Source organism: Salvelinus alpinus, chromosome 14, assembly GCF_045679555.1.
Source record: "Salvelinus alpinus chromosome 14, SLU_Salpinus.1, whole genome shotgun sequence".
In the NCBI taxonomy this organism is placed as follows: domain Eukaryota; kingdom Metazoa; phylum Chordata; class Actinopteri; order Salmoniformes; family Salmonidae; genus Salvelinus; species Salvelinus alpinus.
The window spans coordinates 29,932,701-29,957,288 of record NC_092099.1 but is presented as its reverse complement, the minus strand read 5'-3'; the positions used below and the strand labels follow the sequence as shown (position 1 = coordinate 29,957,288).

Sequence of the window (24,588 nt, the reverse complement as noted above, 5' to 3'; positions counted from 1 at the left end):
ATAAATATTCATACATTTTGTCAGATGGAGAGGGGAAAAGAATCCAGGCTGTAACACATTCGGCCGTGATTGGGAGTCCCATAGGGCGGCGCACAATTGGCCCAGCCGCGTCGTCCGGGCCAACTGACTTGCCTAGTTAAATAAAGATAAAAAATATATACACTACTGTTCAAAAGTTTGGGGCCACTTAGAAATGTCCTTGTTTTTGAAAGAAAAGCACATTTTTTGTCCATTAAAATAATATAACATTTATCAGAAATACAGTGTAGACATTGTTAATGTTGTAAATGACTATTGTAGCACAACAGTTTTCAGCTGTGCTAACATAATTGCAAAAGGGTTTTCTAATGATCAATTAGCCTTTTAAAATGATAAATTAGTTAACTATGGATTAGCTAACACAACGTGCCATTGGAACACAGGAGTGATGGTTGCTGATAATGGGCCTCTGAACGCCTATGTAGATATTCCAATAAAAATCAGCCGTTTCCAGCTACAATAGTCATTTACAACATTAACCATGTCTACACTGTATTTCTGATAAATTTTATGTTATTTTAATGGACAAAAAATTTGCTTTTCTTTAAAAAAACATGTGAATTTCAAAGTGACCCCAAACTTTTGAACTGTAGTATATATATTTAAATAAAAGAGTTGTGGAAATTGCAAGGTGTGAATTATTTTTAATTTTTTTACATTTAACTGATTTAGCAGACTCTTATCCAGAGCGTCTTACATTTTCACACAGGCCCCCCCGTGGGAAACAAACCCACAACCCTGGCATTCCAAACACCATGCTCTGCCAACTGAGCCACACGGGACCCAATAGTAATAACAAAGATATAGCCACTGTGGCATGGAGAGAAGGGAGTGTGTGCACTGAAATCCAGAAAGTCAAACCTAAAATGCAATTATCTACACACAAAGCATGTATTAGAGGGCATGGTTTGGAGACCGCAAAATACACAAAGATACCACACTTTATTGAGGTTTAGGATAGTGTACAGCAGCAGTTCACAGTTTTTAAAATTTAACTAGGCAAGTTAGTTAAGAACAAATTCTTATTTACAATGACGGCCTAGGAACAGTGGGTTAACTGCCTTGTTCAGGGGCAGAACGACAGATTTCTACCTTGCCAGCTCGGGGATTATGAATTCTAGATGACAAATTCACAGTTTTTGAATTATTCATCATCGTTGTCGTCTTCTTCATCATCAGAGTCATCATCAGAGTCATCATCAGAGTCATCATCAGAGTCGTCATCAGAGTCATCATCAGAGTCGTCGTCGTCGTCGTCGTCATCATCATCCTCTGTGTTGACCTTGCCAGACAGGACGTTCTCTATCCAGTCCGCCAGCTTCTGGGCTGTGGGCAGATCTTGTTCTTCCATCTCCAGCCAGATGCTGTCAGCCTGTTCAGGGGAAGAGAGAGAGGTCAAAGGTCAGGGGCCAAAGGTCATGGACCATCATGAGTTAGATCTAAGTTTCACAATTTCTGACTGGTTTCCACCAATTCCTCATGCTGTATTGGAGCTGTTCGGGGACTCACATCAGTTACGTTGACAACGCCAATCTGAGGTTTGAACAGGTCCACCTGGAAGGTCTTCTCCCAGTAGGGGATAAGCTGCGGAGAGTGAGAGAGAACACACTGTGAGATCTGAAACTGTAGGGACTTGAGTTCACTTAGTCCTGTCCGTCCGTCCGTCTGTCCGTCCATCCATCTGTCTGTCTGTGTCTCACCAGGGGGAAGTCATCAGGGTCGATCCAGATTATGCTGAGACCAGGGTGGTGGGTGTTGTCTCTAGCCACCTCCTTCAGCAGCTCCAGGAACTCATAACCATCTGAACATCACCAAACAACACATCAAGAAGGTTAGTCTGTGTTTTATCATGCCAGGAGAAGTTTGTTTGATTTCCTGAAAGCTATGAACCATTTCAGGGATTCTCAGTTTCAGATAAGACTGATAAGAACTTATGTTGCAAAGCTGATGTTGGCCCTGATCAAAGCTGATGTTACTGTAATATTGATGTATTTTTTACCAGGGTCCTCCTCCTCTGCGAAGGCCACTATATGGCTCCCCTCCACAACGTCCTCCTGAAAATGAGACATCATGAGACGCTGTCCAAGGTTTGACAGAAATGAACACACTTACTGTTGTATTTGCCTTTCTTGCACTAACCCTTGAACTTGCATAAGGTAAATGAACTGACAAAAAACCTCACCCATGTCTCAAACATGTCCTCAGCACGCAGCTTTCGCAGTGTTGGCCTGAAAACATTACACAACGCTATCAGTCACAGACCACTGATCAGATCATCAGAATGAAGTGATTCTGTTCTGACAGCCGCAGTAGGGCTGCAGGTAGCCTAGCGATTAGAGTGTTGGACCAGTAACCGAAATGTCGCTAGTTAGAATCCTGAGCTGACAAGGTGAAAATATGTTGATGTGCCGTTGAGCAAGGCACGTAACCCTAATTGCTCCAGGGTCGCCGCTGACCTGGCCATGACCCGACTCTCAGGGGGAAATGGGATATGCAGAAAACACAGGACAAATATAAGCACCCACCCCAAAAAAATATTACACTTCCATACCTTCTGTGTTCAGTGACGAAAGCCACGATCTCCTCCTCAGAGTTGGGTCTGTCAGGGAGGGTGACAGGCTCCTCCATGAAGGGCTCGTAGAAATCCACCTCATTCATTTTCAGGGTCAGCTCCTTGGCCACCTTAAACACCACAGACACCAGAATCAGCACCCAACTTCTTGCATTGACAGGACCCCTTCTCACAGACCAAGGATATAGGATGTCAAGGCATGGATGTCTGTATACTCACAGCTTTCTCAAAGGTGGCAAAGAATTTGATGTAGGGTTGGAACTGCTCTGCAGCCTCCTTGAACGCACTGTAGTCTGGAGGAAAGGAGCGGTTTATGAAGAAGAGAAAGGAGTGGATGGGAGGTGGGAGGGAGGAGAGGAGAGGGCATTTGACTTCTTTTGAAGATGGTGTACTACTGTATAACCACTACTCTATAACCTCACCATTTCTTATCCGTTGAACAGAGGTAGACCTTCAGCATTTAGAATAATTCCCCTTCTGCTGCTATCATTTAGCATAGCTGTCAGCGAGCATCTACTAGCTTGTGTGTGCTAGCTAGACTAGGATTGGTCTTTAGGGAGATGCCATTGACACATTCGTGTACTGAAATAACTGAGATCCGTTGACCCCTAGTTCTAGACTCCCACAGTCGGTCAGGGGTGAGACAGCCGCCTTGCTTATCATGAGCGCGATGCGGTGTCTTACGATAAAAGGAAAAATATTTGGCCCTCGCAGCTGTGTGTGGAGGGAGGGTAAAATTGGACATGTAAATCCATGGGGATGGTGAGTTTAAAATTCCCCGGTTATTATCAAGGCCAGGGGATCAGCCAATAGCCACCCAACCCTGGCCATCACACTAGCATGACAGGGAGCACATTTAAACAACCTTAACACATACACACAGAGACACACACAGACAGATTGTCAGAAAGTCAGAAAGACAGACACACACACACACACACACTCACGTTCTGAGTCCTCGTTCTTAAAATATCCAATGAGGCGGATGTCTTCCTCCATCCTGTCGAAGGCCCTCAGCTCCAGAGCATTTCCTATCACCTCCACAGGCTCCTCCAAAAGCTAGAGAGAGAAAATAACATAACATAACAGTAAGCTGATCCTAGATCTGTGTGTAGTATCAATGAGGGCACCCCCAGTCCACTCACGTCTAGAAGGAACTCCACCAGGGTGTCGGCAGAGAGCATGCCGTCAAACTCAATCACACGGTCTGCCTTGAACACATACACACTGCCCTCTTCCACCAGGCCTGGGGTCAGAGGTCAGGGGGTCAAGTACAGACCATTATTTACAGCCATTCACTGAATGCTTTACAAAAACCTTTTGGTGCTTTCATGTAGTATGCTTCATAGTCATGCAGTATAATAATAATGATGAGCAACTATAGTTCGCTCTGAAGTGTTAATGTGTTTCCTTACCCAGCTTCTTGGCAACCTTGGTGTCTTTGTGGGAGTCTACCATTCCAAACCCAATCTCCTTTTCCTCCATAACCTGAGCAGCCAGCTGGGGATGAAGACAAAAGTCAGTTAGTGACATTCTTTCAACGTCATCATAACACTTAAATTGGAACAGTGTCAAATAGAGCCCTTGTTGTTCTACACGCAGGAACTATGATCCAGTTTGAAGCATGTTTGGCAGGGGGACAGACAAACAGACAGACAAACAGACAGGGCCGAGATGAGGCTTAGTTGGAGTGACGTTATTGAGTAGATAATGGTCCAGAGAGCAGAACAGCTCCAAGGCAACACACACACTCACAAACACACACACACGCACACACACACACACACACACACACACACACACACACACACACACACACACACACACACACACACACACACACACACACACACACACACACACACACACACACACACACACACACACACACACACACACACACACACACACACACACACACACACACACACACACACACACACACACACACACACACAGAGGGAGACAGAGACAGTCATATGATGACTAAAAGTGCCATGCTCCATATCTGGGCCAGAATCCTGCAGCCATTGTGGTCTCAATAGGGGAGGGTCTGCCAGCCAAGGCCTTGAGCTCTGATAGATCCCAAGGCATATTGATTGCTAAGAATACCTGACTGACCGAAATATCAGGAGGGGAACAGAGTGATTTGTCTGTCTTCATCCAGGTAATACGTTGACAGGTGATAATTTAGGGCTTTGAACATCATGTTTGAAAGGCACTTTATGAATAAAGTTATCAGTGTTAACATTTAGAAGCATGGACTCTCCATTGGTTGTAGACAAGAAGAAAGTCTTTGTCATACTTTTGACAACTCAGCAAAGCGGTACATTTTTCAACCTTTAGCAAACCCAAACAAAGAACACATAGGCCTAGACACAGAATACAACACAACATACATTACCACATGCAACAAGTAGCCATTATCAAAGCAGGAGATACTGTATGTTGATGAAACATTGACAGAGTGATGAAGAAAGACCAGATGTGGTCTCTTCAAACAAATCTCACTATTTTGGCTCCTTATAAAATAATGGAACATGGATGCAATCCTACACAGATAACCTGTAGCGAAGCAATAGAGCAAGTAATTATGTTAATTATGATGACCCAGGGCCCTAACCCTAGTCCGGTCCACCTGTGGTGAGTTAAAAATCTGTGGCTATTAGGAGTGAGAGACTGTGCTCAGGTTATCTGCTGCACATCACACTCTAACTCAACACAAGCCATGATGAACACAGGACAGCTAGGGAGGGGAGATTAGGCCATAGTAGCCCACTGTCACAGCTCTGCTGAAGTGGGATACTAACTGACACTTTACTTGAAGTAGCTTCTAATGAAGTATTCATTACCTTATAAACATATTCATAGCACGTTTTAATATAGATGCCGTCATAGAACATTAGCGAATGTTATAATCAGTTAGCTAACCCTCTAGTTAATAAATATACATGTCATTGAGATAGTATTTTAAGACCGACTCAATCTAAGTGTAAAAGCAAAACAGGGAGAGAGACAGACCTACTGCAATGCCCTTCACATGTATAGCTCAATAACATAAAGGGCATGAGTGCCGGTCCTATTTGTGCCTGTGGCAGAGAGCTCGGGGGAATGACATACATTACTATGGGAAGTGAATTAACAGAAATAACCTTAACTGACTGGACAGAACTGGGGAGTCTCTCTCACACACACACACACACTCTCTCTCTCTCTCTCTCTCTCTCTCTCTCTCTCTCTCTCTCTCTCTCTCTCTCTCTCTCTCTCTCTCTCTCTCTCTCTCTCTCTCTCTCTCTCTCTCTCTCTCTCTCTCTCTCTCTCTCTCTCTCTCTCTCTCTCTCTCTCTCTCTCTCTCTCTCTCTCTCTCTCTCTCTCTCTCTCTCTCTCTCTCTCTCTCTCTCTCTCTCTCTCTCTCTCTCTCTCTCTCTCTCTCTCTCTCTCTCCTTGAGAGCAAGCAACACACTGCACATAAACATTAGTATCTCAAAGTCATAAGAATCACTGTTTAATTGAATGACAGCCATTTTATGACAAAGTTTCATGACAGTCTCTCATTCTAACTCTTGTGGGTTCCGTGCCCATTGGGACACTCTAATGTCTAGGTACTGTAAATTATTTATGGAGTGGGTCTAGCTGACCCAGTGACCCCAGATTGTTAAATCCCCTCAGTCTAGCCCAGGTGCTCCCCCTCCCTAGTGACTCTCCTCTTTCTCCTCTACCCACCATCTCTTTCTTCTTATCCTTATCTCTCTCTCTCTGCCTTTTCCTCCTTCATCTTTTCTTCACCATCTCGTTCCTAGACTCCTTCATCCCCACTTCTCCCTCCTCTTCCACCTCCCTTTATCTCTCTTCCCCTACCTCCCTCACCTTCTCCCTTCCTCCTCCTCAGGCTTACCTCCAGCACCATCTCAGTCATCTGGTGTTGTTTCTGCAGCTCCTTCCCGTCAGGGATGGGTTTGTGGTACAGCAGACACATCATGGTGTACTTCTTCATGGCCTTCTGGTAGTTCTTGTTATTGATGTCGATGACTCGGTCTTTCCCGTCATAGCGAGGGAACTCCAGGCCCTTCTCGGTCTGAACGAGCGGCGACAGAGACAGGCACGGGAGCAGGAGCAGCCACAGGGCAAGCATGGTCTAGGGACGTGTTATGAACGACCACACACTCGAGAATCACAGAGTAACCTTTAATCACTAGATACGGCCTCCACAAGAGTACTTAGGCTGAGGAAGGTCAATAAACTCCCCAAAATGGAAAAATACTATTTTTTTTTAAACAATAGATAGAGAGGTGTAGAATAGCAGGTTGCCCTTAAATTATAGTATACATCTCCTTGAGTCTCCTTCCAAGCCGTCCTCTATAGTCCAATGCCCAAGGCTTGTTTAGGAACCAGCGATCCTCTCTCTCCCTGTTTCACTCCCTTGCTCCCTCTCTCCAGCCAAGACAAAGGGAAAGAACAGACCTGACAGCCCTGGAGCGCTGGGGGGCTAGATACCGTACATAGCAGCGCCCCTCTCCCCCTGGCCACCACACACAGGCCCATTTTTAGGAGACCAGTTGTTTAGGTGCTAAAAATAAATAGGTGAGTGAGAGAGATAGATAGAAAGAGCACGAGAGCAGAGAGGAGATAGTGGGTTTTAACAGGCCTCCGCTCTCTGCTCACACTCTCACACCATGGCGTTTCTACTTGGCATGTTGGGAGGAATGAGAGAGAGGTGTGCTGAGGAGATTTAGGGGTGTAGAGATTTTGGGATGATAGCAATCTGGGGTCTGCATATCCACAGTTCTAACAGTCACTATAGATTGGGTTTGTAACCATGAGCATAAAAAGAGACTCCTGAACAGTGCCCAACACCGTGAAACGGGTATTCCCAACAGGTTAGCGTTATGCTAACAGTGTCCCACACCACAAGGTCGAGTGTATGTTGATAGATGCATGCAGTGACAGGCTAATGGACAGCGCCTGAAGGCCAGTTGGAGGGAAGGTAAATATACTCTCCTTTGAGAGGGTAGGCTTAACTGGGATATTAGGCAGGGTTGGGTAGGTTACTTTCTAAATGTAATCCATTACAGTTTCTAGTTACCTGTCCAAAATGGTAATTAATTACTTTCCCCATAAGAAGCATCATTAGTGGTTTCTGACTTGTGGTTAGACTTCAATGCTGATTTTAATGCCATTGAGAAAACAGAAAGGTGTCATATAATGTATTTTTTCACAAACATCCTTTCTGAATTTAAAAGTAATCCATAAGTAATCATCTAGTTTTTCAAAAGTATCCCCCAAATGCTATGACACTGAAACTTTTCCCCTGACCCTTGACCCCAGGGATGTGCTGACAATCACTGAAACAGCTGTGTATACATGTGTGTGTATGCATGCATGTTTGTTAGTATGTGTGCATATATCACAGGGGGTTGGTGGCACCTTAATTGGGGAGGACAGGCTCGTGGTAATGGCTGGAGTGGAATAAGTGAAATGGTATCAAATACATCAAATACATGGTTTCATGCGTTTGATACCAGTCCATTTTTTTTATTTTTTTTATTTCACCTTTATTTAACCAGGTAGGCTAGTTGAGAACAAGTTCTCATTTGCAACTGCGACCTGGCCAAGATAAAGCATAGCAGTGTGAACAGACAACACAGAGTTACACATGGAGTAAACAATAAACAAGTCAATAACATGGTAGAAAAAAAAGAGAATCTATATACAATGTGTGCAAAAGGCATGAGGTAGGCAATAAATCGAATAATTACAATTTAGCAGATTAACACTGGAGTGATAAATCATCAGATGATCATGTGCAAGAAGAGATACTGGTGTGCAAAAGAGCAGAAAAGTAAATAAATAAAGCAGTATGGGGGGTGAGGTAGGTAAATTGGGTGGGTAGTTTACAGATGGACTATGTACAGCTGCAGCGATCGGTTAGCTGCTCGGATAGCAGATTTTTAAAGTTGTTGAGGGAGATAAAAGTCTCCAACTTCAGAGATTTTTGCAATTCGTTCCAGTCGCAGGCAGCAGAGAACTGGAAGGAAAGGCGTCCAAATGAGGTTTTGGCTTTAGGGATGATCAGTGAGATACACCTGCTGGAGCGCGTGCTGCGGGTGGGTGTAGCCATCGTGACCAGTGAACTGAGATAAGGCGGCACTTTACCTAGCATAGCCTTGTAGATGACCTGGAGCCAGTGAGTCTGACGACGAACATGTAGCGAGGGCCAGCCGACTAGGGCATACAGGTCGCAGTGGTGGGTCGTATAAGGTGCTTTAGTAACAAAACGAATGGCACTGTGATAAACTGCATCCAGTTTGCTGAGTAGAGTATTGGAAGCTATTTTGTAGATGACATCGCCGAAGTCGAGGATCGGTAGGATAGTCAGTTTTACTAGGGTAAGTTTGGCGGCGTGAGTGAAGGAGGCTTTGTTGCGGAATAGAAAGCCGATTCTTGATTTGATTTTGGATTGGAGATGTTTGATATGAGTCTGGAAGGAGAGTTTGCAGTCTAGCCAGACACCTAGGTACTTATAGATGTCCACATATTCTAGGTCGGAGCCGTCCAGGGTGGTGATGCTAGTCGGGCGTGCGGGTGCAGGCAGCGAACGGTTGAAAAGCATGCATTTGGTTTTACTAGCGTTTAAGAGCAGTTGGAGGCCACGGAAGGAGTGTTGTATGGCATTGAAGCTCGTTTGGAGGTTAGATAGCACAGTGTCCAAGGAAGGGCCGGAAGTATATAGAATGGTGTCGTCTGCGTAGAGGTGGATCAGGGAATCGCCCGCAGCAAGAGCAACATCATTGATGTATACAGAGAAAAGAGTCGGCCCGAGAATTGAACCCTGTGGTACCCCCATAGAGACTGCCAGAGGACCGGACAACATGCCCTCCGATTTGACACACTGAACTCTGTCTGCAAAGTAGTTGGTGAACCAGGCAAGGCAGTCATTAGAAAAACCGAGGCTACTGAGTCTGCCGATAAGAATATGGTGATTGACAGAGTCGAAAGCCTTGGCCAGGTCGATGAAGACGGCTGCACAGTAATGTCTTTTATCGATGGCGGTTATGATATCGTTTAGTACCTTGAGCGTGGCTGAGGTGCACCCGTGACCGGCTCGGAAACCGGATTGCACAGCGGAGAAGGTACGGTGGGATTCGAGATGGTCAGTGATCTGTTTGTTGACTTGGCTTTCGAAGACCTTAGATAGGCAGGGCAGGATGGATATAGGTCTGTAACAGTTTGGGTCCAGGGTGTCTCCCCCTTTGAAGAGGGGGATGACCGCGGCAGCTTTCCAATCCTTGGGGATCTCAGATGATACGAAGGAGAGGTTGAACAGGCTGGTAATAGGGGGTGCGACAATGGCGGCGGACAGTTTCAGAAATAGGGGGTCCAGATTGTCAAGCCCAGCTGATTTGTATGGGTCCAGGTTTTCCAGCTCTTTCAGAACATCTGCTATCTGGATTTGGGTAAAGGAGAAGCTGGGGGGGCTTGGGCGAGTAGCAGCGGGGGGGGCGGGGCTGTTGGCCAAGGTTGGAGTCGCCAGGAGGAAGGCATGGCCAGCCATTGAGAAATGCTTGTTGAAGTCTTCGATTATCACGGATTTATCGGTGGTGACCGTGTTACCTAGCCTCAGTGCAGTGGGCAGCTGGGAGGAGGTGCTCTTGTTCTCCATGGACTTTACAGTATCCCAGAACTTTTTGGAGTTAGAGCTACAGGATGCAAATTTCTGCTTGAAAAAGCTGGCCTTTGCTTTCCTGACTGACTGCGTGTATTGGTTCCTGACTTCCCTGAACAGTTGCATATCGCGGGGGCTCTTCGATGCTATTGCAGTTCGCCACAGGATGTTTTTGTGCTGGTCGAGGGCAGTCAGGTCTGGAGTGAACCAAGGGCTATATCTGTTCTTGGTTCTGCATTTTTTGAACGGAGCATGCTTGTCTAATATGGTGAGGAAGTAACATTTAAAGAATGACCAGGCATCCTCAACTGACGGGATGAGGTCAATATCCTTCCAGGGTACCCGGGCCAGGTCGATTAGAAAGGCCTGCTCGCAGAAGTGTTTTAGGGAGCGTTTGACAGTGATGAGGGGTGGTCGTTTGACCGCGGACCCGTGGCGGATACAGGCAATGAGGCAGTGATCGCTGAGATCTTGATTGAAGACAGCAGAGGTGTATTTGGAGGGCAGGTTGGTCAGGATAATGTCTATTAGGGTGCCCATGTTTACGGATTTAGGGTTGTACCTGGTGGGTTCCTTGATGATTTGTGTGAGATTGAGGGCATCAAGCTTGGATTGTAGGACTGCCGGGGTGTTAAGCATATCCCAGTTTAGGTCACCTAACAGAACAAACTCTGAAGCTAGATGGGGAGCGATCAATTCACAGATGGTGTCCAGGGCATAGCTGGGAGCTGAGGGGGGTCGGTAGCAGGCGGCAACAGTGAGAGACTTATTTCTGGAGAGATTAATTTTTAAAATTAGAAGTTCGAACTGTTTGGGCATAGACCTGGAAAGTATGACAGAACTTTGCAGGCTATCTCTGCAGTAGATTGCAACTCCTCCCCCTTTGGCAGTTCTATCTTGACGGAAAGTGTTATAGTTGGGTATGGAAATCTCAGAATTTTTGGTGGCCTTCCTAAGCCAGGATTCGGACACGGCAAGGACATCAGGGTTGGCAGAGTGTGCTAAAGCGGTGAGTAAGGCAAACTTAGGGAGGAGGCTTCTGATGTTGACATGCATGAGGCCAAGGCTTTTTCGATCACAGAAGTCAACAAATGAGGGTGTCTGGGGACATGCAGGGCCTGGGTTTACCTCCACATCACCCGAGGAACAGAGGAGTAGTAGGATGAGGGTGCGGCTAAAGGCTATCAAAACTGGTCGCCTAGAGCGTTGGGGACAAAGAATAAAAGGAGCAGATTTATGGGCGTGGTAGAATAGATTCTGGGCATAATGTGCAGACAGGGGTATGGTGGGGCGCGGGTACAGCGGAGGCAAGCCCAGGCACTGGGTGATGATAAGAGAGGTTGTATCTCTGGACATGCTGGTCTCAATGGGTGAGGTCACCGCATGTGTGGGGGGTGGGACAAAGGAGGTATCAGAGGTACGGAGAGTGGAACTACAGGGTCCATTGCAAACCAAAACAATGATAATGATAACTAGCCTGAACAACAGTATGCAAGGCATATTGATATTTGAGAGAGACATACAATAAGGCATAAAGTGATTGCAGGTCTTGATTGGGAGAGCTAGCTAAAACAACAGGTAAGATAACAGCAGCAATAACAGGGTGCTAGTCTAACACAGCAACAACAGGTAAAAATGGCGACGACTAGGCAGAGAGGGTCGGATTAACTACACACAGATCCTGAGTTAAAGCACAGAGCCGACAGATAAAACACAAATAAACAGAATGGAGTACCGTGAATTAATGGACAGTCAAGCATGCATCAGCTATGTAGCCAAGTGATCATAGTGTCCAGGGGGCAGCCGTAGATGGAGCAGGGAGGCCTCCACTAAGCTAGCACGCGGCGTTTAAAGTTAGTAGCCCGGGGGGTGGTCTGCTCAGACGGAGGGGGTCTGCTCAGACGTGGTCGTGTCGACAGAGAATCCAAGCCGGATGGCGAAAGAGAGGTTGTGAATTGTAGAATTGTGTTTGCTAACTGGTGCTAGCTTCGTGGCAGTGGCTCTAGCTGTGATAGCTGCAAGCTAGCTGTGAGGATCAGAAGTAGTGGCTCAGGGATTACGGCAGGAATCCGGCGTTGTTGTCGAGAGACAGTCCGATGCTGGTAAATTGGTGAGTAATATCCAGGCTAATAACAGGGCTGGTGTCTGTGCAGAAGGTAAAAGCTACTAGCAGCGGCAAAAAAATGGCTAAATTAGCTTGTAGCTGATTTAGACCAGTTGTGATGGATTGGCAGGGCTCTGTGTCGGCAAAAAAAGGTCCAGTCCAATTGGCAAAAGAGGTATTGTAGCCCAAGAATTCGCTGGTAGACCTCTTCGGCTAGCCGGCAGATGGGCCTAGCTCGAGGCTAGCTCAAGGCTAACTGGTGCTTGCTTCGGGACAGAGGTGTTAGCCAGTAGTAGCCACTCGGTTGCAGCTAGCTAACTGTGATGATACGGTGTAATTGTCCAGAGCTTGCGTCAGGAATCCGGTGATGTGGTAGAGAAAAAGCAGTCCTATATGCTCTGGGTTGATATCGCGCTTGCAGACTGGCAGGTATTGGCCCGGTATTGAAGCTGGCTGTGTCCGAGTTGAGGGTGAAGACCGCAGCAGTGGCTAACTGACTACTAGCTAGTAGCTAGTTATCTGGCTAGCTTCTGATTGGGGTTACGGTTCTAAAGTATAAAAAATAGCAGGTCCGTACCACATTGGGTGAGGCGGAATGTAGGAATGTATATTCAGTTCCTAGATGGAAAGTGAAATAAAATGTATACGAAAAATACGAAGACTATTTACACGGGACAAGACAACACACGTCCGACTGCTACGCCATCTTGGATTACTTGGATTTGCTCCATTCCAGCCATTATTATGAGCTGTCCTCCCTTCAGCAGCCTCCTGTGGTATGCATGTGTGAGCATGTAGTTTACCTGTTGCCAATGACTATATGCAAAGCAAAACAAAGGCTTGATCTCAGCAAAATATAAAACGTGTGAACCAGGCACCATTTTCTTTGAGTACACTGCCTGTGTGACTATGTGTGTCTCTGGGTGTCTAACTGATGAGGACAGTAACATGGTGAAAGATGCCGCCTTTTTTGTCAAGGTTTGTTTTCAGCCTTGCAGAGACAGTAACCTGATCTCTCTGCTTTCTCATTGTCACTGGGGCTAAAATGGAACAGCCTGGGCTTACAGTACATTGTATGGCTCAGAGTCTCTGATGAAGAAGTAACCTGCTAGCAGGCCGTGCTTGGTGTTATCACAACTTCAATGTACTGTAAATGGTTAGTGATTACTATTGCTAAGTTTTATACTGGCAAAGAAGGAAGGTTGTGTGTTTGTTGAGTTCACTTGCGGGAAATATCACAGAGTCAACTCCATACTTTACCATCCCTGCTGTAGGAAGAGGAGAATTGCAGCTTGTCTTCATACTTGTGCAACCTGGACTCGGAGGTAGATATAACATAGTTAAAGTAAATCTATGAGACTCAAATTAGTATGATATTAAGTTACATTTGGTATGGTATGTGATTTGTGGATGTCCAGCATCCATTTCGTATGATATGTTATGAATTACAATTCGCATGGTATACAGTTGAAGTCGGAAGTTTACATATACTTAGGTTGGAGTCATTACAACTCGTTTTTCAACCACTCCACAAATTTCTTGTTAACAAACTATAGTTATGGCAAGTTGGTTAGGACATCTACTTTGTGCATGACACAAGTAATTTTTCCAACAATTGTTCACAGACAGATTTTTTCACTTAGAATTCCCTGTATCACAATTCCAGTGGGTCAGAAGTTTACATACACTAAGTGGGCCTTGAAATAGCTTGGAAAATTCCAAAAAACTATGTCATGGCTTTAGAAGCTTCTGATAGGCTAATTGACATCATTTGAGTCAATTGGAGGTATACCTGTGGATGTATATCAAGGCCTACCTTCAAACTCAGTGCCTCATTGCTTGACATTATGGGAAAATCAAAAGAAATCAGCCAAGACCGCAGAAAAATTTTTAGACCTCCACAAGTCTGGTTCATCCTTCTGAGCAATTTCCAAAGCCAGAAGGTACCACATTCATCTGTACAAATAATAGTACGCAAGTCTAAACACTATGGGACCACGCAGCCGTCATACCGCTCAGGAATGAGACGCATTCTGTCTCCTAGAGATGAACGTACTTTGGTGCGATAAGTGCAAATCAATCCCAGAACAACAGCAAAGGACCGTGTGAAGATGCTGGAGGAAACAGGTACAAAAGTATCTTTATCCACAGTAAAACAAGTCCTACATAACCTGAGAGGCCACTCAGCAAGGAAGAAGCCACTGCTACAAAACCGCCATAAAAAAGCCAGACTACGGTTTGCAACTGCACATCGGGACAAAGATTGTACTTTTTGGAGAAATGTCCTCTGGTCTGATGAAACAAAAATAGAACTGTTTGGCAATAATGACCATCGTTATGTTTGGAGGAAAAAGGCGGAGGCTTGCAAGCCGAAGAACACCATCCCAACCGTGAAGTAAGGGGGTGGCAGCATCATGTTGTGGGGGTGCTTTGCTGCAGGAGGGACTGGTGCACTTCACAAAATAGATGGCATCAGGAAAATTATGTGGAAGTATCATCTCAAGACATCAGTCAGGAAGTTAAAAAATTGGTCGCAAATGGGTCTTTGAGAAATAAATCATTCTCTATACTATTATTCTGACATTTCACATTCTTAAAATAAAGTGGTGATCCTAACTGACCTAAGACAGGGAATCTTTACTAGGACTAAATGTCAGGAATTGTGAAAAACTGAGTTTAAATGTATTTGGCTAAGGTGTATGTAAACTTCCGACTTCAACTGTATTACGAATTGCAATTCAAATCAAATCACATTTTATTGGTCACAGACACATGTTTAGCAGATGTTAATGCGGGTGTCACGCCCTGGCCTTAGTATTCTTTGTTTTCTTTATTATTTTAGTTAGGTCAGGGTGTGACATGGGGTATGTTTGTGTTTTGGGTGTTTATTATGGTAAAGGGGGTGTTGGTTTTAGTGTATGGGTTTGTGTTGAGTGTATGTGTCTAGGATTGTCTATGGTTGAGTGTAGGTGTTTAGGAAAGTCTATGGTTACCTGATTTGGTTCTCAATCAGAGACAGCTGGTTATTGTTGTCTCTGATTGGGAGCCATATTTAAGGTAGCCATAGGCTTTAGGTGTTTGTGGGTAATTGTCTATGTTTGAACGTTTGTAGCCTGTGTGTGTGTGCACAACGTTTATAGCTTCACGGTCGTTTGTTTAGTTTATGTATAGTGTTCGTTTATTGTTTTCTCTCTTCTGAATAAAAGAAGATGTTCTTTTCACGCGCTGCGCCTTGGTCCTCACTCTCTTCAGTAGACAATCGTGACAGAATTACCCACCAACGGACCAAGCAGCGTGACAAGCGGCAACAGGAGCAAGGCATCAAGGATTCTTGGACATGGGAGGAGATATTGGAAGGAAAGGGACCTTGGGCACAACCGGGAGAATATCGCCTCCCTCGTGAAGAGCTGGAGGCAGCGAAAGCCGAGAGGAGGCGATATGAGGAGGCAGCACGGAGGCAAGGCTGGAAGCCCGTGAGTACTACCCAAAAATTTCTTGGGGGGGGAGGCTAGGAGGTAGTGGGCCGAGGGCAGGTAGGAGACCTGCGCCCACTTCCCAGGCTTACCGTGGAGAGCGAGAGTACGGGCAGACACCGTGTTACGCAGTAGAGCGCACGGTGTCTCCTGTACGTGTGCATAGCCCGGTGCGGGTTATTCCACCTCCCCGCACTGGTAGGGCTAGATTGGGCATTGAGCCAGGTGCCATGAAGCCGGCTCAACGCGTCTGGTCTCCAGTGCGTCTCCTCGGGCCGGCTTACATGGCACCAGCCTTACGCATGGTGTCCCCGGTTCGCCTACATAGCCCGGTGCGGGTTATTCCACCTCCCCGCACTGGTCGGGCGACGGGGAGCATTCAACCAGGTAAGGTTGGGCAGGCTCGGTGCTCAAGGGAGCCAGTACGCCTGCACGGTCCGGTATTTCCGGCGCCACCTCCCCGCCCCAGTCCAGTTCCACCAGTGCCTACACCACGCACCAGGCTTCCAGTGTGTCTCCAGAGCCCTGTTCCTCCTCCACGCACTCGTCCAATGGTGCGTGTCTCCAGCCCATTACCACCAGTGCCTACGCCACGCACCAAGCCTCCTGTGCGTCTCCAGAGTCCTGTGCATCCTGTTGCTGCTCCCCGCACTAGCCTTGAAGTGCGTGTCCCCAGCCCGGTACCACCAGTGCCGGCACCACGCACTAGGCCTAATGTGCGTATCCAGGGTCCAGTATGCCCTGTTCCTGCTCCCCGCACTAGCCTTGAAGTGCGTGTCCCCAGCCCGGTACCACCAGTGCCGGCACCACGCACTAGGCCTAATGTGCGTATCCAGGGTCCAGTATGCCCTGTTCCTTCTCCCCGCACTAGCCTGAAGGTGCGTGTCCTTAGCCCGGTGCCTCCAGTTCCGGCACCACGCACCAGGTCTACAGTGCGCCTTATCCGGCCAGAGCCATCCGTCTCCCCAGCGCCATCTGAGCCATCCGTCTCCCCAGCGCCATCTGAGCCATCCGTCTCCCCAGCGCCATCTGAGCCATCCGTCTCCCCAGCGCCATCTGAGCCATCCGTCTCCCCAGCGCCATCTGAGCCATCCGTCTCCCCAGCGCCATCTGAGCCATCCGTCTCCCCAGCGCCATCTGAGCCATCCGTCTCCCCAGCGCCATCTGAGCCATCCGTCTCCCCAGCGCCATCTGAGCCATCCGTCTGCCCAGTGCCGTTAGAGCCGCCCGTCTGTCCCGAGCCGTCAGAGCCGATCGTCAGTCAGGACCGCTAGAGCCATTCGTCAGTCAGGATCTGCCAGAGCCGCCAACCAGACAGGATCTGCCAGAGCCGCCAACCAGACAGGATCTGCCAGAGCCGCCAACCAGACAGGATCTGCCAGAGCCGCCAACCAGACAGGATCTGCCAGAGCCGCCAACCAGACAGGATCTGCCAGAGCCGCCAACCAGACAGGATCTGCCAGAGCCGCCAACCAGACAGGATCTGCCAGAGCCGCCAGCCAGCCATGAGCGTCCAGAGCCGCCAGGCAGCCATGAGCGTCCAGAGCCGCCAGCCAGCCATGAGCGTCCAGAGCCGCCAGCCAGCCATGAGCGTCCAGAGCCGCCAGCCAGCCATGAGCGTCCAGAGCCGTCAGCCAGCCATGAGCGTCCAGAGCCGTCAGCCGGCCATGAGCGTCCAGAGCCGTCAGCCGGCCATGAGCAGCCAGATCCGTCAGCCGGCCATGAGCAGCCAGATCCGTCAGCCGGCCATGAGCAGCCAGATCCGTCAGCCGGCCATGAGCAGCCAGATCCGTCAGCCGGCCATGAGCAGCCAGATCCGTCAGCCAGCCATGAGCCGTACAGCCAGGATCCGCCAGAGCCGTCCAGCCAGGATCCGTTCCTCAGTCCGGAGCTGCCCCTTAGCCTGGTACTGCCCCTTATCCTGGTGCTGTCCCTTATCCTGGTGCTGTCCCTTATCCTGGTGCTGCCCCTTATCCTGGTGCTGTCCCTTATCCTGGTGCTGCCCCTTAGTCCGGTACTGCCCCTTAGTCCGGTGCTGCCCCTTAGTCCGGTGCTGCCTCTTAGTCCGGTGCTGCCCCTTATTCCAGTGGGTTTAAGAAAGCGGGTAGTGACTATGGTGGGGTGGGGACCACGACCAGTGCCGGATCCGCCGCCGTGGACGGACGCCCACCCAGACCCTCCCCTAGACTATGTGCTGGTGCGCCCGGAGTTCGCACCTTAAGGGGGGGGTTATGTCACGCCCTGGCCTTAGTATTCTTTGTTTTCTTTATTATTTTAGTTAGGTCAGGGTGTGACATGGGGTATGTTTGTGTTTTGGGTGTTTATTATGGTAAAGGGGGTGTTGGTTTTAGTGTATGGGTTTGTGTTGAGTGTATGTGTCTAGGATTGTCTATGGTTGAGTGTAGGTGTTTAGGAAAGTCTATGGTTACCTGATTTGGTTCTCAATCAGAGACAGCTGGTTATTGTTGTCTCTGATTGGGAGCCATATTTAAGGTAGCCATAGGCTTTAGGTGTTTGTGGGTAATTGTCTATGTTTGAACGTTTGTAGCCTGTGTGTGTGTGCACAACGTTTATAGCTTCACGGTCGTTTGTTTAGTTTATGTATAGTGTTCGTTTATTGTTTTCTCTCTTCTGAATAAAAGAAGATGTTCTTTTCACGCGCTGCGCCTTGGTCCTCACTCTCTTCAGTAGACGATCGTGACAGCGGGTGTAGCGAAATGCTTGTGTTTCTAGCTCCAACAGTGCAGTAATATCTAACAAGTAATATCTAACAATTTCACAACAATACACACAAATCTAAGTAAAGGAATGGAATTAAGAATATTTGTACGAGCAATCTCAGAGCGGCATAGACTAAGATACAGTAGAATAGAATACAGTATATACATACAAAATATTTAAACATTATTAAAGTGACTAGTGTTCCATTATTAAAGCGGCCAGTGATTTCAAGTCTATGTATATAGAGCAGCAGCCTCGAATGTGATAGTGACGGCTATTTAACAGTATGATGGCCTTGAGATAGAAGCTGTTTTTCAGTCTCTCGGTCCCAGCTTTGACGCACCTGTACTGACCTCAACTTCTGGATGATAGCGGGGTGAACAGGTAGTGACTCGGGTGGTTGTTGTCCTTGATGATCTTTTTGGCCTTCCTGTGACATCTGGTGCTGTAGGTGTCCTGGAGGGCAGGTAGTCCCAGTGTTTTGGATCAGCGAAGTGGATGTGTTGTTTCCTACCTTCACCACCTGGGGGCGGCTTGTCAGGAAGTCCAGGACCCAGTTGCACAGGGCGGGGTTCAGACCCAGGGCCTCAAGCTTAATGATGAGCTTGGAGAATACTATGGTGTTGAATGCTGAGCTATAGTCAATGAACAGCATTCTTACATAGGTATTCCTCTTGTCCAGATGGAAAGGAAAGGGATAGGGCAGTGTGCAGTGCGATGGTGATTGCATCGTCTGTGGATCTATTGTGGTGGTAAGCAAATTGAAGTGGGTCTAGGGTGTCAGGTAAGGTAGAGGTGATATGATCCTTGACTAGTATTTTAAAGCACTTCATGATGACAGAGGTGAGTGCTACGGGGCGATAGTCATTTAGTTCAGTTACCTTTGCTTTCTAGGGTACAGGAACAATGGTGGCCATCTTGAAGCATGTGAGGACAGCAGACTGGGATAGGGAGATATTGAATATGTCCGTAAACACTCCAGACAGTTGGTCTGCGCATGCTCTGAGGACGTGTCTAGGGATGCTACTACTGTATCTTAGGACGTGTCTAGGGATGCCGTCTGGGCCGGCAGCCTTGTGAGGGTTAATACGCTTAAATGTCTTACTCATGTCGGCCACAGAGATGGAGGCCGCATCGGGTGGCACTGTGTTATCCTCAAAGCAGGCGAAGAAGGTGTTCTTTGTAACAATTTTTTTATTTCACCTTTATTTAACTAGGCAAGTCAGTTAATTATTCACAATGATGGTCTTCCAGAAGGCCAAAGGCCTCCTCCGATGACGGGGGCTGGGATTAAAAATAAAAATATAGGACAAAACAAACATCACGACAAGAGAGACACAACAACACTGTCAGCAACGTGGCTGGTTTTCCCTTTGTAGTCCATAATTGTCTGTACACCCTGCCACACACGTCTCGTGTCTGAACTGTTGAATTGCGACTCCACTTTGTCTCTATACTGACGTTTTCCCTGTTTGATTACCTTATGGAGGGAATAACTACACTGTTTGTATTCGGCCATATTCCCAGCCACCTTGCCATGGTTAAATGCAGTGGTTCGTGCTTTCAGTTTTACGTGAATGCTGCCATCTATCCACGGTTTCCGGTTAGGGTATGTTTTAATAGTCAGAGTGGGTACAACATCTCCAATACACTTCCTGATAAACTCAGTCACCGTATCAGTGTATTAGTCTATGTTATTCTCGGAGACTACCCAGAACATGTCCCAGTCCACATGATCAAAAGAATCTTGAAGGGTGGATTCCAATTGGTCAGTCCTGCGTTGAATAGCCCTTAGCACGGGTACTTCCTGTTGGAGTTTCTGCTTATAGGAGGGGAGGAGCAAAATGGAGTCGTGATCAGATTTTCCGAAGGGAGGGCGGGGGAGGGCCTTGTAGGCATCCCGGAAGTTGGAGTAGCAGTGGTCAAGTGTTTTAGCAGCGCGAGTACTACTGTCAATGTGTTGATAGAACTTCGGTAGGTTTTTTGTCAAATTTGCTTTGTTAAAATCCCCAGCTACAATAAATGTGGCCTTAGTTTGCATAAAGTCCAGTGAAGTTCTATGAGGGCAATCAGGGTATCGGCTTGAGGGGGAATATACATGGCTGTGACTATAACCGAAGAGAATTCTCCTGGGAGGTAATACAATCGGCATTTGATTGTGAGGTATTCTAGGTCGAGTGAACAAAAGGACTTGAGTTCCTGTATGTTATCACAATCACACCATGAGTAGTTAATCATGAAACATACACCACTGCCCTTCTTCTTCCCGGAGAGATATTTATTCCTGTCTGCGCGATGAACTGAGAACCCAACTGGCTGTATGGACTCAGAGAGTATATCCAGAGAGAGCCATGTTTCTGTGAAACAGAGTATGTTACAATCCCTGATGTCTCTCTGGAAGGAAATCCTCGCCCTGAGCTCATCAACTTTATTATCCAGAGACTGAACATTAGCAAGTACCATACTCGGAAGTAGTGGCTGGTGTGCGCACCTCCTGAGTCGGACTAGGGGTCCACTCAGAATACCTCTTCTCCACCGGCTGTGTTATGGATCAGCCTCTGGAATCATTTAAATTACCCTGGGGGGTACAAACAAAGGATCCAATTCGGGAATGTCATATTCCTGGTCATAATGCTGGTAATGCTGGTGAGTTACCGCCACTCTGATATCCAAAAGTTCTTCCCCGCTGTATGTAATAACACAAAACAATTCTGGGCTAATAATGTTGATTAGGGGCTAGAATCACGGCTACCCTATCTATCGGCACCATTTTCATGTTTCGTACAATATGTTAGGAATTTGCAATACATATGATATGTTAAGAATTCCAATTTGTTGTGGCTAACGTTAGCTAGGTGACTAGGTGACTAACGTTAGCTATGCTAGTGGTTAAGGTTAGGGTTAGCTAACATGCTTTGATTTTATTAGGATCTCTTTTGGTTGTCATTTGGACTAATCTTCCAAGAGTTCATGCTTAGTTGCTAAGTAGCTTCAGAATGTATTCACACCCTTTTGACTATACGGGTTGCATTAACTATGCTGTGATATGCTAAATTGCTAATACCTGCATCAGTATTCTGTAAGTAAATCTCTCTCTCTCTCAAAACACACACACACACATCCATGAGGGCAGTCAGAGCAGGCAGTGTTGTAGGGTAGCAGCTGCACCTCTATTTTATACTGCTCTTATTATTTATCTTTCTCTCGTTCCCTCTCTCTACTTCTGTCTGTCACCCCTTTCCCGTCTCTCTCCAGTCTACCTCAGTCTCCCTCTCTCTTTGCTCTCAGTTTGTCTTTGTAAATATATTTTTGTTGTGTGTGTGTGTTGCTCTCTACAGGGCACTCGTGGTTTGACAGCCCTATTACTTGTCCCTACTTCATTAGCGCAGACATACTCCTAGTCAGAAGCCAGATAACCACATCAGTATTGATAGATCCACTTTTTTAATACAATCCATGATTAACATATTAGTTATACATTCAATACAACACATTTGTTACTAATGGATACCACAAGATTATTTGACTTTCGGACCATAGAGCTCACCAGTTTTTAGTCCTAAAACCTGGGAAATTAGTTCCCTCTGGTTCGTTCAGACATTCCTATGGGGAAAATTAAGGGGGAAAGAATTGAGTTTTGGGATAAATGCCGAAATATAAGGTAAACACAGGCTTAGGAGATTTTATATGTTTTGTTCTATGAGATCATATTTTTTTACCTAAATGCTTCAAAATTCACAAAAAATGATGTTAGCTAATGAAGATTATCTCATAGAACAAAACATATAAAATCTCCTAAGCCTGTGTTTACCTTATTTTTGGCATTTATCTAAAAACCCTACAAAAACTCCATTCATTTTCCCATAGGCTTTGTCCAATACAAAAAGACAGTATTCATATTCCTCTCTATGGGCCTGTGTGTCTGTCAGTGGTTAAAGTGCTTAAGTAAATATACTTTAAAGTACAACTTAAGTAGATTTTTTGGGTATCTGTACTTTACTATTTATATTTTTGACTACTTTTAGTTCACTACATTCCTAAAGAAAACAATGTACTTTTTACTCCATACATTTTCCTTTTGAATGCTTAGCAGAACAGAAAAATTGTCAAATTCACGCACTTAGCCTCTGATCTGGCAGACTCACTAAACACACGTGCTTCGTTTATTAATTATATCTGAGTGTTGGAGTGTGCCCCTGGCTATCTGTAAATATATATATATTTTTAATGGTGCAGTCTTGTTTATTAGTATAAGGAATTTGAAATGATTTATACTTTTACTTTTGATACTTAAGTATATTTTAGAAATTACATTTAGTTTTGATACTTAAGTATATTTAAAACCAAATACTTTTAGACCTTTACTCAAGTAGTATTTTACTGGGTGACTTTCATTTTTACTTGAGTCATTCTATATTAAGATATCCTTACTTTTACTCAAGTATGACAATTAGGTACTTTTCCACCACTGGTGTTTGTATATGGCATGTGAATATACATTGGGTTAGTTGGCCGTGGGGTTGTTGATGACGAAGCTCTGCTGTTGGAGCTGGGCGGTCCAGTCTTCCTCGATGTATTTATGGTAGGGGTCGTTAGAATGCTCACGCCGCTTCGACTTCACCGTGCTCACCAGGATCGCCACGACGATGAAGGCAAACATTCCGATCATCACTATCAGATACCATATGACGTTCCTGAAGTTCTCCTCTGCCAGAGTGTTGTCCAGAGCCTGTTCTGCCTTCGAAGAATTCCGGCTCCAGTTGTCAAGATAATGGCCCAGGGCACGGGTCAGAGAGTCCTCCAGGTGGAGGGTCATGTTTGACCAATTAGGCAGCATGATCACCTGGTGGGCGGGGTAAAGAGAGTGAATTTGATCAGTGACAGAGGTGAAGACATTGACATTGTACTGTCTTTCTGTGATCTGTGCACTGAATCTGCATTTAAGAATACACTAACAAGCACATACACAGACATACCGTTTATACAGAATCAGACAATGAACCTTCATATTGTATTTACAGAATCAGACAGTGAACCTTCATACTGTACATACAGAATCAGACAGCGCATACAGAATCAGACAGCGAACCTTCATACTGTACATACAGAATCAGACAGCGAACCTTCATACTGTATTTACAGAAGCAGACAATGAACGTTCATACTGTGTACATTCCGAATCAGACAGCGAACCTTCATACTGTACATACAGAATCAGACAGTGAACCTTCATACTGTACATACAGAATCAGACAGTGAACCTTCATACTGTACATACAGAAGCAGACAATGAACGTTCATACTGTACATACCGAATCAGACAGCGAACCTTCATACTGTACATACAGAATCAGACAGTGAACCTTCATACCGCCCAGTTGTGACTTAAACAAGCAAACATCTGACCTGTTCAGGGTTTCCTGTATCGCTCCAGAGAGGTTGAGAAGATGTTACAATCACAGGCGTCGAAATCGAGGCTGGGTCCTGGAGAGGGGAAGTAGGACGAGAAAGAGAGAAATACCACACAATCGACCAACTAACCAGCCAACCTCAGCCTAGGACAGACAGACAGGTACAAAAAGAAACACTACTCATATTTGATCTACAGTGTTTGCTTGTGTGTGTGTGTTTGCTTGTGTGTGTGTTTGCTTGTGTGTGTGTGTGTGTGTGTGTGTGTGTGTGTGTGTGTGTGTGTGTGTGTGTGTGTGTGTGTGTGTGTGTGTGTGTGTGTGTGTGTGTGTGTGTGTGCGCGCAAGTGTTTCTGATGACCTTGAGAAAAGCATCAAGCTCAGCTGATATGGAAAGGGGAGTAGAGTGTTGAGGGTCACTCTCACCCTGCCACACAAACACACACTGTAGCCTATATTGGATTCCTAAACAGTGGCAATGCTATCAATTGTGGAATAAGTTGTAATACTTGAAGTCATGTACTCAAAAAGGATCTCAAACATGCTAGCATTCAAGACAATAGTGTTAAGTGTAATAGTCTTTGCAAACATGTTTAGGTAAAGTTTGA

At 46.1% G+C, this 24,588-nt stretch overlaps 2 protein-coding genes across 3 annotated transcripts; both read right to left on the bottom strand.

The window, feature by feature from the left end:
* Positions 1-962: 962 nt before the first annotated feature.
* LOC139538740 (calsequestrin-2-like) lies at positions 963-7,132 on the bottom strand. The gene is made up of 11 exons (XM_071341134.1): positions 6,507-7,132; positions 4,027-4,111; positions 3,757-3,857; positions 3,559-3,670; positions 2,831-2,904; positions 2,591-2,721; positions 2,222-2,267; positions 2,039-2,093; positions 1,740-1,840; positions 1,549-1,623; positions 963-1,411 (listed from the first exon to the last, which is right to left on the bottom strand). The coding sequence occupies exons 1-11, from the start codon at positions 6,741-6,743 to the stop codon at positions 1,184-1,186; spliced, it is 1,245 nt and encodes a 414-aa protein (XP_071197235.1). The 5' UTR covers positions 6,744-7,132; the 3' UTR covers positions 963-1,183.
* Positions 7,133-21,999: 14,867 nt separating this feature from the next.
* Positions 22,000-24,272, bottom strand: LOC139538738 (potassium voltage-gated channel subfamily E member 2-like). Of its 2 annotated transcripts, none has more exons than XM_071341132.1 (2): positions 23,979-24,272; positions 22,000-23,415 (listed from the first exon to the last, which is right to left on the bottom strand). In XM_071341132.1, the coding sequence occupies exon 2, from the start codon at positions 23,407-23,409 to the stop codon at positions 23,077-23,079; it is 333 nt and encodes a 110-aa protein (XP_071197233.1). In that variant the 5' UTR covers positions 23,410-23,415; positions 23,979-24,272; the 3' UTR covers positions 22,000-23,076. The 2 variants fall into 2 exon arrangements, with proteins under 2 accessions (XP_071197233.1, XP_071197232.1); XM_071341131.1 differs by having other exon boundaries at positions 23,885-23,988.
* Positions 24,273-24,588: the final 316 nt, after the last annotated feature.

Bases quoted from the DNA above. Each gene is read 5' to 3' on its own strand.
- LOC139538740 (XM_071341134.1), bottom strand. From the start codon at position 6,743: ATGCTTGCCCTGTGGCTGCTCCTGCTCCCGTGCCTGTCTCTGTCGCCG. The intron at 3,858-4,026 runs GTAAGGAAACAC...CTCTGACCCCAG, and splicing joins CAAGGTTGCCAAGAAGCTGG to GCCTGGTGGAAGAGGGCAGT. The intron at 2,905-3,558 runs GTGAGTGTGTGT...CCTTTCCTCCAG, and splicing joins TAAGAACGAGGACTCAGAAC to ACTACAGTGCGTTCAAGGAG.
- LOC139538738 (XM_071341131.1), bottom strand. From the start codon at position 23,941: ATGAAGGTTCACTGTCTGATTCTGTATGTACAGTATGAAGGTTCGCTG. The intron at 23,416-23,884 runs GTATGTACAGTA...CCCGCCCACCAG, and splicing joins AAGGTTCGCTGTCTGATTCG to GTGATCATGCTGCCTAATTG.